This window comes from Cydia strobilella, chromosome Z (assembly GCF_947568885.1).
Source record: "Cydia strobilella chromosome Z, ilCydStro3.1, whole genome shotgun sequence".
Lineage (NCBI taxonomy): Eukaryota > Metazoa > Arthropoda > Insecta > Lepidoptera > Tortricidae > Cydia > Cydia strobilella.
The window spans coordinates 15,692,456-15,712,248 of NC_086068.1; the positions used below are offsets into that span (position 1 = coordinate 15,692,456).

Consider the following 19,793-nt stretch of genomic DNA (forward strand, 5'->3'; position numbering starts at 1 on the left):
AAGAGTGTATATTCAATTCTACCACAAGCAGTGGAAAACTAAAACTGCGAAAATGACCTAATAGGCAGTAAACTCGAGCATACCATTAAAATCCTATAGCTACTAATTACTACTATGTTATTTGAATTTAACATTTTTTAAATATTTTTGCCTAAATTAACTCTTATGCTTTTCAAAAGGACATTAAAAATAAAATACTTTATTAATTTGAAATTTTAATAGTTAAACAAACAACATATTCATTGCAAGCCAACCCAATATTGCGGTTAAAGTAGGGCCTATACAAAAACCTTAAATATATTACGACCCACATGCCTTCCTATAGGTCTTCCAATTATTAATTGTTGTATTTACATGAATATTGATGAAAAAAGTAAAAAATAAATGTATCAAAACAAAGACGAATACGAGTATATTAGACATTATTCACAACAAAAATACACAAAGAATCTGTCGAAATAACAAAGTAATTCATCGATTAATTTACCACGTCGTCGACGGCTCGTCACTTGTTTTGGATATTACGTCAAAACTGACAGAGCATGTTACACAGATTGACATCTATTGACAACGTCAATTGTGACGTATTCGTTTAGAAATTATCTGAATTCAATACGCGGTAAATTTAAAATTTTAAGACAGGTTAAAGTTGAAGACCTTTTAAAAGGTCATTAGACGCATATAAGATAAAAGTGTAATTATGCTTGGGCCGGAACCACTACTCAGTCGGAGACCTTTTAATAGGTCTTTGGGCGGCAGGAGGAGAGTGCGATAAAAAAAAACAGGAAATCATAACTATTTTGTAAAATCTTCAGACGTTTTTAAAGATTTAATTACAAGCCTAAGGTAAAGACGTGGGTTTCAGACAGACTTACTGACGGCGTGGACTTTATGTCGCTATCGTCTTTGGAAGGCAAACTAGAGAAATAGAACCTTACAAAGCAACTTATTTCTCGTGCCATAAGCATAGATCTTTGAATGTTACTTACATACTATATTAAACCTAGGTATATTTTTTTGTTTCGGAGTTGAGGTAGTATAGTTATGCAGGTTTCCCATTAATCGGATCCTCTCAAGACCATGTCATGTGAAGTAAGGGCAGATTGCGTCGGCGCTGATAAGTAGACATGCTGCAAGCGAGAGCGATTACGATGCGAACATAAACACAAGCTCGCTCGCAGCAACCCTGCCCTGCTGCGGCACCGCGCGCAACTGGGTCAGTGGGCCGCCCCCCGCGCCCCCCCCCACCCCCTCCCACCGCCCGCCTGGTGGCGCAACCGCGCGAACGCGCACTAACATAGACCTGGATCGCGGGAAAGTGGGTCACCGACTCACTTTCACTTATTACATGGACTCCTAATCGTTTTCCATTGTGCGAGCGGGCGGGGGCTCGCGGGTGGCGGCGGGGCGCGCATGCGGGAGGCGCCGGCACGCGCGACGTTGTCGCCGGCTGCCAGTCGATCCCGGGACGTCCACAGAGTGGCACGCGTGTCGCCGCCTGTACTTACACTTGCGACGATCGTAATAGAGCGCGCGCCTTCAAACTTACGAACGGTTACCACGCACACCGGCGCCCGGCGCCAATAGGACTTTTGACAAGACAAGCGTAGGACAACATGTGCTGGATTAACGTGCCTCTTCCTATAGTGTTCGAACAGGTGCAGCCCGCAAACGGCAGATAGTGTTGCGGCTAGACCGCTAGTGAACTCGGTGACTGTGTAAACGTTGTTGCGGTTGAACGCCGGTAGGATTTGCAATAAACAGCCGCTACGTGCGGCCGAGTATGACGATGGACCAGCAGACAGGCCTCATGTCCCTCAACATGTCCCCGTTCGATCTGAGCCCGGGACCCGAAGGCTCGGGTTCGGGCGGCGGGCCCTCGGGAACTTCCCAACAGTATGTGCCACAAGGTGCCGCCTACCAGTGCGGGCCGGAGCAGCAGTCTTTCGGCTACGCCAATTTGGATCCTTCTTATCTATTTCCCACAGGCGCCGGCGGCGAGGCTGGGGCCTACCTCCCGGCGACCGGCGCGGTGTGCGACCAGACCGACACCAAGGATGTCATCGAAGAACTGTGTCCCGTGTGCGGAGACAAAGTCAGTGGATACCACTACGGCCTGCTCACATGCGAGTCATGTAAAGGATTTTTCAAGCGGACCGTACAAAATAAGAAGGTGTACACATGCGTCGCAGAACGAGCATGTCATATAGACAAGACACAGAGGAAACGCTGTCCCTTTTGCCGATTTCAGAAGTGTCTGGATGTCGGCATGAAGCTTGAAGGTGAGTGATGATAGATCTGATTCTCAAATTATAGCTAGAGTCAAACCAAGGAAAGTCTGCAGAGATTTTGACAGCACACGCAGTGCAGGTGTTATTTTAAACGTCAAACTTCCAAATGATGACGTATAAATAACACCGGCACTGCGTGTGCTGTCAAAATCTCTGCAGTCTTTTCTTGGTCTAACTCTAACCTAACGCCATTGACAGACTAAAGATAGATATAACTCCGTAATAGATGGATACAGTCTAAGGAAAAAACGTGCCTCGAAAATCAACTTGGCCTACTGTCGTATAGATGGCGTTGACGGTTTCGTTTGTTATTTAACAATTTTAACGCATATCAGTAAAAAAACATGGGTCAAAATCATAAAAATAATTAATGCAAATAAAAAAAATCATTGATCCATATTTAAATACATTTTATCGTATTTTTATAAATAATTATTTTTAGTTTTAAAGTGTGTCGACAGATGGCAGTGAATTTACTGGGGTTACAAAATTTACTATGACAGTACCGCTCTAGTATAAGTTACTCTATGGACAGCCTAAAGCTTCAGAAATCCCTACGCCTGCCTACGTAGTGTAGTAGGTATACCCATACCCATTATCCACCTATAGTATGTATGTACGTACGGCTGCAGCGTATTTATTGCATTTCCGCCGCTGACGAGGTGTATGGTGTATATACTGTATATGTATGTACCTATTTATTTATGTAGCTGTATTACAAGTAGCCCTTCCAATCTGAGATACCTATTCATGGCTATCAAACTTCAATAAAATTATGATTTAGTCAGGTTGCCAACATTTTACTTTCTTCAACGTTCCAGTTAAGCATAGGAATTCGCTGTACTAATCAAACTTATGAATTTTATGATCTTAAAATTGGTCGGTAGGTATACTAGTAGGTACAGTCGAGGTCAAAGATATGTTTACATTTTTCGCCTTAGGTATTACAAAGGAGTAAGGTGCATAGGGGTAAACATATATTAGACCTCGCCTGTACTAAACACCTATACCTACATATCGGCACTACTTTGAAATAAAACGCGTATCTTGTTCTGTCAATCAAAAGAAAAATTTGGTATCTATGTATGGGATGCACACAGTTACTGCCTTTCAACTTTGAGTATCAGTGAGAGACAAGATTTTTTCAAAATAGTCTCGAGTATCAGTTTAGGGTTCCGTACCTCAAAAGGAAAAAACGGAATCCTTATAGGATCACTCATACGTCTGTACAAAAATGACCATCCCCCCCCCCCCCCTTTATCTCCGAAACTACTGGGTCTAAAATTTAAAAAAAATACACAAAATAGTTCTTTATCTATAGATCACAGGAAAACCTATTAGAAATGTGTAGTCAAGCGTGAGTCCGACTTAATTACTTAGTTTTTGATCCGACCCAACGGGTTTTTTAAAGACATTTCACTTACATTTCACATAAAAAATACATTGTTTAAATTGTGTAATGTACGGAACCCTTGGAACGGGAGTCCGACTCGCACTTGGCCGGTTTTTTCAAAGTAGTCACGATATGCCGTTTCACGAGTTAGTTATTCAATGCGAATTTCACTTGGCAGAACCTTCCTTTCTCAAATTCCTTTTTAAATGTCTTACTTGTGACTCTACAAGTAGGTAAGATAAAGAAATTACTATAATGATTCTGAGTCACATAGTAATAATATTTAGTGCAAGCGGTACATATTTAATAATGGTTCTTAAAATTCAAGGGCCCAAGTTACAAAACGAAACGAAGATGAGATTTGTAAAGAGGCCCGAAGAATTTTATATATAAGACAGCAGCAAACACCTAAAATTATAAATAGTATCAAAGTAAATAATTGTTTGTAGAACTTTGTCTAGAAGTCAAAATAAAATAAGAAAACAACAGTTGCATAATAAATTATTGTATAAATATTTCTAAGAACACTGCTGTTAGGATCCTAAGAACACTGCGCCGGGGCCCCGCGCGCCGCACTTCTTATGAATTCGATCTCACTGGCGTCATTTAATCATAAGAGTGCTGGAGTAGAAAATAGTATTTTATCTACACACATATTATAAACCCTATGATGCCTTCAAAATCCGTAAATAATGGCCAACATTAAGATAAACTATTTTGTTACAACAAATTTCTAATCTGTGAAAATGTTTTACATAATAGCTTAATTACTGCAATAACAATCGATTTGGTAATGAGTGTAATGACATTCAAATTACGAACATCTCTGAAAAAAAAAGCAATTTGATTTGACCTCTAGTCTAATATCAGTCGCGATGACGTTTCATTCGAAATTAAATGTAAATAGCATACAATTTTGATAAATCTCGCATGTTAGTTGTTATCGAACGACATGGCAATCGGCCCCCAACTAGTTTGTCTCTGAATTAAAAAGACCTACGGATGCGTGACATGCTTGAAAAAAGTTTTCTTTTACCGCCATTTGACGTACAGTTTATCTTTTAATTAGTTTTCTAAGTATAAAATATATTTTTTTGTTTTTAAACTAACTATAGATAAAGTTTCGTGTAAAATGGGCAAAAAATATATTTCGGAGACGCCACCTCATATCCGCGAGTTCCGCCAGAGAGCAACGATGTCCCAATGTCGGCTGTAATATGAGTTTAGTGAATATATCATAGATTTTGTGTGTGAGGGGTTTATAATATGTGTGTATGTAATATATGTGTGTATGTGTGTGTGTGTGTGTGTGTGTGTCTAAGTAGATAAAAATAGTGTATGTAACTGTACATAATTAGGCATTCTTTCGTTTCTTAAACCCACACTCGTAGTTTATTTTAAAGCCTTTTATTATGTAGCATCCACATAAACTGCTATTATACAATCGTGATATAATGGAGAGCTTTTCAGTCGAGTACCGTGTTAAGACCACGAAGCTTGCTGAGTGGTAAACAAACAAAAAGTATACAGCTAAGATACGCGAACAGCCGCGATACCTTCATACTCGTACACGCCCCGGCCGCCGCGAGCCCGGCGCCCCCGGCGGGTTGGTCAACGATACCTTTTCGTAGCTCATGAGGCCCTGGTACTGGCTCCTTGCTAAATTCAATTTTTAGTTATTTTTTTTTCTCGTTTTTGGCTACCGTCGCTTGTGGAGACAACCAAGCAACGCTAAGCGGTTTTCATAGTCTATGGATGTTGCTATATTAAACGTGTCACATGCGCGTTTCTGACTTATGAAGCAACTGTTTCTACTATACCTATACAACCTAAAAAAAATATGATTGGAGCTATCGTTTTGTTTCGTCCTCTTGACCGCGGCGAGCTGTGATTGGTTAATTTTATTATAGTTGACTAAACCGTTTCGAAATGAATATTATAGTTGAGTTGGGACCCCATACATGAAAAGAACCCAATTACAGTTTAATATACGAAATCTTAATTCAACCGCAGTCGACGAGTAGAAAATAGTTATTTGTTTTACAAGGGGGCAAAATTGTTGTTTAACCGCTCGTGCTACTATTGACATCCGACCAAGCGAAAGAAAGTGGAATCTTGAGCGTTGCGAGGGTTTCAAGGCACGAGGGTACGAGGGTTACAAAAAATTGCCACCGATTGAAACACAAAATGTTTCACCATACCAACGCGAGGAAAATCCTAACACTCAAATATCATACAAAATCAAACCAAATGAAATCTTAATAAACGTTATTAAACATTTTTCATTCATAATAATCATTTAAAACTTTTAAAAGTCAATTCTACCAGCCAACATACGGAAACAACTCAAAACTTGCATCAGATGACTTTGCCTCACATCTGGATAAAATGCAACTTTCTCATCAGTTTTTGAACAATCAAGAGAGCCTTTACCAGCTGGTGTGGTGATGCAGTTATCAGACATCGCAGGACGCTCCATGTCCATGTCGGTGTCAGACGCCCCGCTACGCTATAGCTAGCCGTAGCCGCTACAGTAGACAACTAGCTAGACACGTAGAGCGTAAAATCGGCATCCTGGTCGACCTTCACCCATTTACGCTTGACTGGTTGGTAATTTACATTGTAACTGGTTATCCCGGCGTTAACTTTTTATACGAATTAGGAAATGGTGTACATTTGCATTGTATCACATTACTTAGCTATTCAACATTTTCAAGTTTGTTATAATAGTTTTAATAGTTAAAGTAAATACCTATGTACCCGTCTACTTGCCTAACATACCTACTCTAACTGGATTTTTTTATCCAAGATGTTCGCTTAACCAAAATTCTATTTACTCAGTCATCTGTTTGTACTCGTAGGTACCTACAGAAATGACAATTGGATTGCACAGATTGGACATCTAATATAGGTAGATTGACTGGCCAGTCGATCTGTCATTGCAGTGGGTATTTGGTTGGGATAGGTACTTATATTATAAAGACGTAGTTTAGGTATGTCGCTACTACCTTTGGCCTACTCTCGTATAGAGGGCGTTGACGGTTTCGTTTGTTATTTAACAATTTTAACGCATGCCAGTAAAGGAACATAGGTCAAAATAATAAAAATAATTAATCCAAATAAAAAAAATCGTTTATCCATATTCAAATACATTTTATCGTATTTTTATAAATCTTCATTTTTAGTTTTAAAGTGTGTCGATAGATGGCAGTGAATTTACTGTGGTTACAAAATTTACTATGACAGTACCGCTCTATAATATTATATCCTCTTTGCTTATACACAGTAATGATCCTTGTATTTAAGTAGGTAGTATTTAAGTGTGATTGTATGTTGATTATATGGAGCGACATAATCGCTAAGCGATAGGTAAAGCTCTTTAATAAAGATTTAAAAAAAAGTAGGTAGGTACACAGGTAGTAGGTTAGGTACGTACCCAATACCCAATCCCAGAGAAGAATACATTCCCCAAAAAGCGATCACGTCTAATAATCAGTTTTTAATGCCTACCTCCTTCTAATCTAAAGAGCCAAAGGTTTGTGCCAATCGCCGCGTGTGTCGTTATTTAGGTACTTCCACCTAAACTAGTACCGAAGGGCGCCTAACTCTAGAGACGTCCAAATATGTGTTTACGGGGCTTTAAGACGATAGTTGACGAACGGTTCTCCATACAAACGTCCCGATTTTCCTCCTTGCGTGGGTGCACTCGATAGTTTAAGGGGCTGTTAAGTATCCTTTATGTTTATACTAACTAATGTAGGAGTTTTTATACATTTTATAGTAAAGTTGGAGCAAATCCGACTGATGACGGACTGGAGCTTTTTGTATGTGGTGAAATGTAGCTTTAGGGTTCCGTACCACCCAAAGGGTAAAAACGGAATCCTATTACTAAGACTCCGGTGTCTGTCTGTCTGTCTGTCTGTCACCAGGCTGTATCTCACGGACCGTGATAGCTAGACAGTTGAGATTTTCACAGATGATGTATTTATGTTGCCGCTATAACAACAAATACTAAAAACAGAATAAAATAAATATTCAAGTATGGCTCCCATATAACAAACGTGATTTTTATGCCGTTTTTTTTGCGTAATGGTACGGAACCCTCCGTGCGCGAGCCAGACTCGCACTTGGTCGGTTTTTTTTTTAAATTTTGCTCTTGTGAATTATAATGTACAGCTAGAAAGACATGCAACAGCACTCCACTTTTTTTTATTTATTTGATAAAAGACAAAAATACAAGCTCGCTAGTGGTCAGAAACGAGACAACGAAAATAATTTTGACCGGCATATGCACTAACTCGTTACGTAAAAAAGAATTAAGCGCCAGTTACTTTTACAAATTATAAGAACCCATCATTTAAAATTGCAAAAACTAATTAATAATTAAAAATTATTGTTACAATAGTAATTACGGTACAATGTACCCATTTCTCACAGACAATAAAGATTATGATTATTATAAGCGCCTAAAATCTGTCGTTAATTCTTTTAGTTTCAATGATTTATAAACGCAATATCGACTTAACCGCCTCCACAAGTCCTCATGTGTCCTTTAATTCTTTATAACATCTCAAATCGCATCTTTCGTATATTAAAGTATCAAGCGACAATATGTCGCATAGTACGTTACTACGAAATAAATTACCCTCATCGTAGATTTAGTGCAAAAAAGAATTAAGCGGAAAAACGCTAATAATTTCAGAACTTCAGCCTGCTGACAGACAGACAGACGGACAGCGGATTCTTAGTAATAAGGTTCCGTTTTTACCCTTTTGGTACGGAACCTTAAAAACAGAATAAAATAAATATTTAAATGAGGCTCCCATACAACAAACGTGGTTTTTTTTGCAGTTTTTTGCGTAATGGTACGAAACCCTTCGTGCCCGAGTCTGACTCGCACTTGGCCGGTTTTTTTACTGATATACAATTTATAAACACTTTTATAGGCTCACAGTAAACAATTTAACTTTATACTTTAAAAATTATATTACAACAACCAATTCAAATTTCAAATCTTTCCAGCTCATTTTCTCGGTTTCAACTGACTGTCGCTTGATCGCTTATTCCATAACGCTGTCATACAAAATTACCTAATGCTAGCTTTTCTACGGAACTAAACTTTTTAATTGCCATGCTTTAATAAGTAATACATTTTCCAGTTTTTTTTACCAGAAACACTCGCCAACACTTAAATAAAACCTCTTTCATTTTTTTTATTAGTTTTTAATCGACTACAAAGGTTTACAACATCTGGAAATTAGGTTTGGATAAAATGAGTCTTCAAATTAGGGACGCATTTACCCAAATTATACTATTTTCTACTTGATGTTGTTAATTGCTGTTTTTGGCCCCTTGTAAATCTAAAATACTGTATTTATGAACACGTTTCATGAGGTTTGAAAAGTCTTATCGTAATTGTTTATAAATTATTTTAAAAAGACGCAATTTGCCCAACAGGGGCAAAGGCGCTTAAATTTCCGTTTAAAAAAACAGCTCTATATATGTACTTTAATTATAGAGCAACGAAAGAATTACTTTACAAATTATCTTGGCAAAGAGTTGTAGAAAACACACGGCCAAAGAATATTAAATCCATATAGCTACGTCAAATTAAGCCGAAAATGGGCGATCTGCGGAAATAATTCGTGTAGTTTTGAAAATTGGTACAGTTATACCTTGTGGTGTACAGATGAACATACTAAAAGTCCTCGGGGGTGGGGGGTTAGCTGAGGGTGTAGGGGGGTTGAAGGTATATTTTTTCAGATTTTTGCTCGTATCTCGAATATCTGTACGAATAGCATTATAATTACTTCGAACAAAAGTTTCTACATAAAATTTTCTACAAATTAGGTTATATTCATTTTTACTCTACGATTAATACTTTACGAGGTACAGGATGTTTAAATTAACAAAGAGATAAAAAATAGACGATTTAAGAAAACGTCGTTTTTTCCTAGTTGTTCATCATAACTCAAATGTTTAGTTTAGAATAAGCAAGCTTAGTCACGTGCTAATCAATTATAGAAATAAACGGCCAACATCATGTCGGGCCATGCTCAGTGTAGAGTTCCGTAGTTACCCATCCGTCAAAATATACTTTTTGCAAAAACTCAAAAACGGCTTAACCGATCAGATTCGCTATAGTTTTCCATGAAATTCTGTACTAAGCTCTACTTTTACGATTTTTTCCATATTTTTGGACTCGTGGTTCAAAAGTTAGAGGGGGACACAAACATTATTTTTTTTGTTCAAAGCGAATATTTCCGGAAATATCACGTTTATCAAAAAAATGCACACACTATAGGGTTGAAGCGAAAAAAAAAATCATCCCCACTTCTCGACCATGGTCTAACTTTTGAACCATGGGTCCAAAAAGTGTGAAAAAAAATCGTGAATGTAAAGCTTATTAAAGACTTTCAAGGAAAACTATAGCAAACCTGATCGGTTAAGCCATTTTTGAGTTTTTGCAAAAAGTATATTTTGCCGGGCGGGTAACTAAGGAAGTACGAAACCATACACTACGCATGACCCGACATGCTCTTGGCCGGTTTATTTTAATTTTTGATCCCTGAACACCCTGTAGCTCCTAAAGTATTGATCGTAGAGTAAAAATAAATATAACCTAATTTGTAGAAAATTTTATGTAGAAACTTTTGTTCGAAGTAATTATAATGCTATTCGTACAGATATTCGAGATACGAGCAAAAATCTGAAAAAATATACCTTCAACCCCCCTACACCTCCAGCAATCCTTTAGGGGCGTGAAAAGGGGGGTGGAAGTTTGTATAAGGAATTGATAAAAAGCAGATTGGGTAAAGAATAAGCTACGCAAATTCTCCACGCAGACGAAGTCGCGGGCAAAAGCTAGGTTTTCATAATATAGGGTTAAAGGAGAGTAAAAAAATATTTAAATGTCAGTTACGCATTTGCCCCGGTTGACCTATGGAAAATTACTATAGGCAGTGAATTTAAAAGGAATACTATCACAGGTAGGCGAGTTAAGAGTTGGATCGTTTATGATTAACTAAATTGACAAGCGATTATAAAATAAATAAATATTGGACACACACACATCGACATAGTCCCGCAATAAGCTCAATAAGGTTCGTGTCGTGGGTAGGTTCTCGGCTACGATATATGCAATAGATATTTACATATAAATACTTATACATATATTCACATAAAACAGCCATAACTCGGGAACAAATATTCGTGATAAACACACAAATAAATGCCCTTACCGGGATTCGAACCCGGTACCTCCATCTTCGTAGGCAGAGTCACTATAGTGAGTATAGTGTCACTACCGACTAGCAACGGAGGAAGTAAATATGGACTCCTAGCCCAGTCGGTAGTGACACATTTATATATAATAAGTGTATATATAAATAATTATATATATATTATATACATCGTCGTCTAGTACTACAATACAAGCCTTATTGAGCTTACTGTGGGACTAGGTCGACTTGTAAAATTGTCCTATAGGTAATATTTATTTTCTCACACATGCTATGTAATATTGATATTACGTTCTTTATATTAGACTGAAAAGTATCACGTCTCAGGCGTGGCTAGACGAGAGGTCTGTAATGAAATTTCATACAAAGTTGCAGGCCTAGGCCGGGAAGTGGCTTTTTTAAATTTCCATTTCACATATACTTGTGACACAGCGTCATGGCATTCAGCCATAAAAAAAAACTATAACCAATATTTGCTTTTTGGTTCGGAATGACATTCTGCCAATACGACTATAAAAAAAACAATAAACGATATTTGATATATTTTGCAGTTTTATTTGTATAGAATGTCCAAAAAATCAAAAATAAAACATTATTAACAAATTTCAATAATATTGAATTGCAAATTTATAGTTGGTCAAACCAAATTGGCAGTAAATAAGAACAAAAAAAACTATACTCATCCTTTTCTTTCAGGGGGCTAGTACTAGTGTAAGATAAAGATAGTATGATTCTCTCTGTCTATGTTTGAAATAAGACAGTCCTTTGACAAACTATAATTACAAATACAGATTTAAAATATTTCATTTAAATATTAGCGGTAAAAATGTCTACTCAAACACGCGTAAATATTTTTTTAATCGTTTTAGAGGTAAAGTTGAACATTTTTTATTGTGTAATTCTATTTTGTTGGATTTATTGTGCGTTGTTGATTGTGTTATTTAATATGCGTTAATAATACCTGTTAATTATATTTCATGTTTAAGGCAACGATGTATGTGAAGCATAATATCAACATAAAAAACTATGTAATCTTAGTTATGTGGCTAAAACTACAGCCAGACGGATGCAAGGCGAAAAAATCAAAGATACATAAATATATCTTCAAAATGTGTGTTATAAATTGATAAACTACATGTGTAAAATATACGACACGTGTGTTAAAGATACGTATAGGTGGTAGTTATATTTTGTGCCTCGTTTACTTTTAGTTTCTTTAAAAATAAAACTTTAATGTCGTGGAGATTTCTTTATTTATTTCATTGCATGTTTGAAAAAAGCACTGTAACATACATCCCAGGTAGCAAAATGACGTAAAATGACGTCAGAGACGTCATAATGACGGCATTATTACGTCATTATGACGTCGCTGACGTCATTTGACGTCATTTTGCTACCTGGGATCGGCGTGGAAAGGGGTTGTCGGCCTCATAACTATCCATATATGCATTCGGCCGGCAACCCCTTACTTCCCAGCCTCTGTAGTAATGTACTATTATTTATATAAGTAAAACCATAGAGTAACTTATACTAGAGCGGTACTGTCATAGTAAATTTTGTAACCCCAGTAAATTCACTGCCATCTGTCGACACACTTTAAAACTAAAAATGAAGATTTATAAAAATACGATAGAATGTATTTAAATATAAATAAATGATTTGTTTTATTTGCATTAATTATTTTTATGATTTCGACCCATGTTCTTTCACTGATATGCGTTAAAATTGTTAAATAACAAACGAAACCGTCAACGCCATCTATTCGACTAACTAGTAGCGCCCTCTGAACGAAAATCAAATTTTCTTGATTTTCGAGGCACGTTTTTTCCTTAGACTGTATCCATCTATTACGGAGTTATATCTATCTTTAATAAAACTATCAAGTATATGTAAAGCTATCAATAAAAAATTCACATAAGTATATACGATATGAATTGACGGGTAAAGACTAATGATAGTCACGCTTGCGACAGCCATGTGTAACTAATTTAGTTTAAGTAGGTACATAATTTAGTTTTCGGAGTTTAGTTTTTGTTTGTACCTAATTGCAGCTGCGGAACCCTACAATAGACATGCAGCATAAATAGACATGTTAACATGTTGTGCATAATTATTACGTAGCTGTTGTTAAAATCGAACAGTGTTTATTGGTAATACGAAGGATTTTATAATTGTTGACTGTTGCCAAAATAGCATGAAAATTATGTTTTGAAGTGGTTTTGAACAATCTAATAACATTAAGCATGTCAATACCTAACTTAATATGATCATGCCATTTGCACCTCAATTCCTATTACTGACAGGGTGTACAGGCATCAGCCACCTGCAATAATATCTTGCACAACGAACCGCGCAAAAATACCTATTTCTCGCAATCTTATAGTCATAAGAGAGAGTTACATATTTTTGCGCTCATCGTTGTACAAGATATTGTTGCAGGTACATATATTTATTATATACAATTAGGTATACATTTACTGCAGTTCAGGCGTGAAACTGAAACTAGAAAATATTAAACCATACATCGTGTCGTGTACAAACAAAGCTAGGAATAAGGTTGTTTAAGTACTACGTAGGTTGATTGCATTCCTAAACGCTGAATGCGACTGAAATCTGCCGTCGGCACTTACGTATCGTCCCGTCAACGTCATAAAGGCCTGCGCAAACCGGCGGAGCGCAGCGCAGATCACTATATTTATCAATGTTTATTCTTCCCTATTTCAACTACATTAAGGTTTAAATGTGAATGCTCTGAGACCGACCTCGGAGCATCACGGAGGATTGTTACTCCGCGGCATCGACGAGCACGTTAGAGGATACCCGCCGCGGTAGGCGCCGGATGCCGCGGCATCCCCCGGTATGCGCCGAGGCATCCCGAGGGCGCCGGGTAGGGGCTGCGGGAGGGGAAGGCTTGGCGCAACTCGATGGACGTAGGGTGAGAACTCGTGCACACTATTCACTTATCCTTTTATTTTGATAGAGTACACGCGGCGGTAGGGAGGGGCGGCATGGGAGTGCGCTGGAGTTGTGGGATGGTGCGCCGACCGCCGCGCCGGCTCCGCGCTCGCGGTATCGCGGGTAATATTACCTCGTCGTTGTGCGCTGCGCGGAGTAAGTCTCCTCGGTGATCAGGGCTGCGCTCCGCCGGTTTGCGCAGGCCAGGTCTTAACTCATCAATATACTCTGAACGCGCGGTCAATTAGGCTAGGGTTTGCTACACAACAATACTACTATGATTAGGTAGACAGACACTAGGCAGTTGCTTTCCATCTTAATAACTATCATAGATACGAATGACGTATGGGTATAAAATGAAACATGGTCAGCTACCTAATTAAACTTCAATAGATATTTTCATAGGTCATAGTTTTACCGGCAACGACTTTAAAGTGGGATAGTGTGAAGACCACTATAAACGTTTAGACTACTATAGTAACACTCCCACAATATCACTGCAAAGACTGCAGAGTTAGCGTTGTCCGGCTCTACCTACCTATTTACTATTTAGTTTAAGACGATTGTTCTTTTGCATAAAGCAGCATTTATTCATGACCATAATCATGGTATAATAATATACTCTGCCTGGTACTCTCTTCCGAGACTCGCGAACAACGTGACTGACACAAGACTACGTCATCACGTGGTTCGCGAGTCTCGGAAGAGAGTACCAGGCAGAGTATATTATTATACCATGACCATAATGATTAATCAAAAACCGGCCAAGTGTGAGTCGGACTTGCGTACGAAGGGTTCCGTACCATTACGCAAAAAACGGCAAAAAAAATCACGTTACTTGTATGGGAGCCCCACTTAAATATTAATTTTATTATGTTTTTAGTATTTGTTGTTATAGCGGCAACAGAAATACATCATCTGTGAAAATTTCAACGGTCTAGCTATCACGGTTCATGAGATACAGCCTGGTGACAGGCGGACAGACAGACAGCGAAGTCTTAGTAATAGGGTCCCGTTTTTACCCTTTGGGTACGGAACCCTAAAAAGTCACCCCTGTGAGATGTTACGAGTACTTATTGCAATGTTGAGCTTTTATAAATTGCATGTTACATATAGGTAACCTTGCAGTCCGCGCCATGTTAAGGGTTATACAAAGGACAAGAAGTCTTCTAAAAGTAAAGACTTACAAATAAAAAAGTTTAAGTTGAGTTGAATAATTGAAATAATGTTGTGGGGCGGGGTTTGGTTGCGCGCGGATCGGTCTAAATTTAAAACGCGCGCGGCCGCAGAGCGCCCTGACCTACATGCGGCGGGGCCGCGATGCGGCGCGCGCGCTGCTCGCCCTGCGTACCTACGTATTTGTGCGTGCATGTACACATCGCTTCTCTGTGTTAGTAATATACCTATTCGCCATTCCGCGTTTCGCCAGATGTTGGACGGTGTGGTGTTTGCAACATCTACTTACGACTCTAATAAACAAACTCATGGTTAATTCCATTAGTAACGAGCCATACAACAATTAGAAACGTGGTTAAATTAAGGAGACTCCAATTTTAATAGCAATACCAATACTTTGCTAAATCTCGCCTATAACTTGGAAAGCAGCTCTTTTCTATAATAAATTGTAAACTACCGGGTTTATTGTCAATTTAGTTGAAGTTAATCGCAAACATCGTGTAACGCAAGCATGTATCAGATGACACAATTCACACAAATCGTTGGCTGACCCGAATAGCGTGGTTGCGAGAGCCCCGCACCGCCTGCTCGACCTGCGCCGAGCCTTGTGCAATGCCACCGAGACACCGCACCGCAACCGCACCGGCTCGACCGACACACCACTGCTCGAGCCCGTCGGTTCACTCGCCCGGCAGCGCCACCGCCACCTAACTTAGCAAAGCCTAATTTCAACCCAGAAACTGAAACTCATCCTTCACCTGTCCGTTATAAGTGTTATAACTGATCAAGATGTTGTCATCCTCCTGATTCATCCTTGCAGCCGGAACTCGGACAGACAAACCACAGACAAAGAAAAGATACTGAAATACGACTTGGATCCTGGATTATTTATATAGTCATAGATATTAATACCTACTTATAACTTTTCTCTATATATTTTTAAAGAAAAATTGGTATGTATATAGAGAAAAGTTGTAAGTAAGTATAAAATAAATGTCTATAAAGATTGCAAATATGCATAGAGAAGTGTACTAATTGCAATATATAACGAGGCGAAGTACACTTCACGTTAAATTGTCCTTGTTGATTTAACATTGCAGCTGAATGGAATTCTTGTTTTTAGATCGATCAATGTTTAATTAGATTTTTTAAATCGTCATTTTTATTGGGTGTGGGCCCAAAATACTTAAGAACATGGTATGACGTGAACGGAAACAAGTCAGGCGAGGCGGGGTGGTGTACGAGTATCAGGCGCGCGTCGGCGAATGTATCGTGCGTTTCGACACAATCGGCCGCCGCGCCGCGCCGTTTGGTGTCGGTGGGGTGCGCTCGCGCTGCTGCGCAAGCGCTTGTTTCACAAGACACCTCGGTCGGCCTGTCGCAACTCTACCCAAATGTGACCTAACCACGTATCACATTTACACACATCCATGGGCAACTGACTCGAATTTGCTATGGTGCCTGTCGAAATCTATCTACAGACTCGTAGCAACGTAATCGCCCGCTACCTACGTCTACGTCCAATTAACGCGACGTGAGCGCACACCACATTTGCAAACTGGTTTTGAAAACATCTCTTATACGTTTTACGTAAAAAGTATTTTACATATCCGCAGCCACACTCATTCTATAACTGTCGGAACCCTTGTACATGGCTACCAGATCAAGAGCCTTAAAATAAATAAAAAGTTTAAAAAACCCACAACCTGTCTAGTTTGGTATAAATGGATGGGATGGTTTAATTTTTACATAAAATAGTCGCACTTGTTAGACATAAACTAATTGGATCTCATTTCTTATTAACTCCAGTAAAAATAGGAATTCTGGGTTTTAATTTTAATTAGTAGTTACCTTCAAAACAAGCTGGCTTTACCCTTTGCTTTGATGCTTTGTGGAATTTCAATTGTTGCCACGGGTAGTGTTTATTGGACTGGTTTTAATGGGTAGCTAGCTAGGTAGGTACTAAGCCTTATAATATAAGTGTTATAAAGTTCTGAACTGGACGCCAACTGCCCGGTCGTCGGTGCGCAAGCGACGAATAATTGTTAAAATTGTTACATGGGTGGCTGCACATAGAATGCACGCCATTTTACGTAACTGAACTTTTCTCTTGGGCACGCCATAATTATGACGAAATGCCCCATCTTACTAGGAATAAGAAACGTGCAAACACCTGTTTTGAATAAGAAAATTACAACTACAAAAAATGCATCTATTACAACTGTTATTAAAATTGATAAATAATTCATCAAAAGTTGTGTTTCGGCAGTTTCGGTATAAGACGCCCGGTTCTTAGCCAAGACGACAGATGTTAAATAACAAAAAATGCGCGCCAGTCGACTATTTCGGCGCGCTGCCTTGACCCGAATCGGGTGTTTCGACAGAGCGGCCTCGCAAACCACCGGTCCTTTCTATTTTTTAGGCATTACCTGTCCTGTCATTATTACGATGGCTGCACGAGAGACGCCATCTTGGATAGATTTTTGGTGTGGAGTTGTGGACGCGTCAGAACAGCGGCGCAAAAACCGGTTCCAATGCGTACAATATAGTTAAGTATACACGATCCACTTGGCGTTGTACTGTACTGTGGCCGTGGCAGGGAAGGGAGCTCATGCCAAGGCGTGCACTGAAACCTTACGAATGTCTTATTGTAGGCTATGTTAGCCTATGTTATAAAGCATTCATTCGTGTTGTTTTATTTAGTATGAACGTCTTATCGGAATCCAGTCAGTCTCCGTCGTACTCTACCTACTATGAATAGAAAATCATCGAGATCTTGACACAGTTTGGTAGATGATCGCGGGTGATGATTTATCTTGGTTGTGTAACAATCCGGCTGCCGCTATCTGGGCGTACGATCGAGTGCGTGCGGGCGGCGGTCGGCGGCGCTCGGCTGCCTTCGCCGTCACTCGGACCACGGCGGGGGCAGCGAGCGGGGTGCTGCCAGCCTTGACCAAGTTTCACCGACTCGTCGGTATAAGGAGTGATGTGATCCCCACCTCTTCCCGTCCTTTCGGTGCAAATGTGCACTACAATTCTTTATTTCAATATGATTTTGATTGCAAAGCGAATCTTTTGGCAGTTTTGGCATACCTATCACCACGCGTAGAGCTAAAAACAGCTGAATTTTGGATGTGTAAATACTTTAAGAATCTGCAAAAATTCTTGTATATGATAATTTTGACATGGAATAAACGGGAGATGGGCATAACATAACGTTGTTCTCGTAACCTCGTTGTCAAGGTCGACCTTGACCCATCTGAGAGAAGTGGGACATAGCCACAAATAGCATCAGAATGCGAGGTGAACTTCTTACGTACGTGTCTATTTCTGCACATCATTCGCTGTCACCAAGACGCGGATTTTGATTTGTAAAAATGACCTTGACCTTGATCTAGTTTATTCGTTTAATAAACAGAGCTGACCTCGTTTAGTGTATTATCGGCATGTATCGCGCACTCATTACGGCACTATTAGATGCACAGCAAACGAATTGTGTTCTAATTAGAAAAGCCAGCTAAATAAAGGTCGTGGCTGCGATGCTGCGCAGCACCCTGTAGCCAAATACTTACATTTACTTACATTAAAGACTAACTGCCTAACACCGGAAGTACTTTTGGTTAACGTAAGTAACACTTACTTCAAACAACGCTGGATTCCAAAACAGTAAATCCATTTAAAAAAGGCACCTATTTGCCACAATGTACTTCTAGCGCACATCTCGCTTCTTATAAAATCCCTTCATGAAGTACAATCCAGTTTGCAATACGAAACTGCACTCTGCAATGCTCAAAATCCGTTACGCTCGCCGTCCTGCTCCAGTGAGTACCGACTTTGCATAACCCTGTCCTTTTCGTGCAGAAGCCCGTTGACTACAATAAAAACTGGTTGTTATTTTTAACTCGTGGGTTGGGCGAGCCGGCAACTCACTGAAAACCCCCTTCCGTTCCAGCTTCAGTGTTATTTATTTGCCATCCATTTAGCGTACTGCTATTCCAAGCAATGAACTTACACTATGCTGTTAGTCATTGCCAAAACCCGCCTAAATAAACTTTCAGCGTCGCTTTGAATTCTACACTATGAATTCTTAATCTAAATTACGTAATTGCGTAATATTGCACATGTAGTACGTCACACGGGTGGAGAGTGGCTTCTTCTCATTGATTAGATGCGAACCCACAAACATAGTTTGCCCCGCGTGTGAACGCGTTTGACGCCTTTATTTACTTACATACCTACGTGTACTCATGCGATACAATATCACGACCTAGTTCCGCTTAAATGAGAGCTATTGACGACGAGAACGGGTGCGATGATTAATTAATATTAGAACCGAACGAAAAATTAAGTAATTTTAAGAGGAAAGGGGACGGCCGTTTCGCCCTATAAACGTAATCCTCATTTTGCTCTCTGGGATATTAACATTATGGAATAGTTATTTGTTATACAAGGGTGTAAAGTTGTATTTTACCCGCGAGTGTGGAATTGAAACACAAGCAAGCGAAAGGATTCTATAGTTGAGTATAGTTCTTAAATAGAACCCTGAGCGTAGCGAGTGTTTCAACACACGAGAAGTAAAACACATTTGTACCCGTGTGTAACACAAAACTTTTCACCTCACTATAGCGAGGAAAGTGCAACATCTACAGGCGTTAGATCATCTTCATCAATGGAATCACAAAAAAATTTTTACGATATTTTACCAGAAAACTGGAAGTTGTGTATTTCTACGTGAGT

The 19,793-nt window shown here is 39.2% G+C and overlaps 1 protein-coding gene across 5 annotated transcripts in view; it reads left to right on the forward strand.

Annotated features, from left to right (window-relative positions):
- Positions 1-1,137: 1,137 nt before the first annotated feature.
- LOC134754269 (nuclear hormone receptor FTZ-F1) overlaps positions 1,138-19,793 on the forward strand; it is a 65,317-nt gene continuing 46,661 nt past the window's right edge. For 3 of the 5 annotated variants that reach the window (XM_063690485.1, XM_063690487.1, XM_063690489.1), the window contains exon 1: positions 1,269-2,282. In XM_063690485.1, the coding sequence (XP_063546555.1) occupies positions 1,784-2,282 (499 nt within the window). In that variant the 5' untranslated portion in view covers positions 1,269-1,783. Of the gene's footprint in view, positions 2,283-19,793 lie in introns of all 5 variants that reach the window. The other 2 variants (XM_063690486.1, XM_063690488.1) reach the window with 1 other exon arrangement.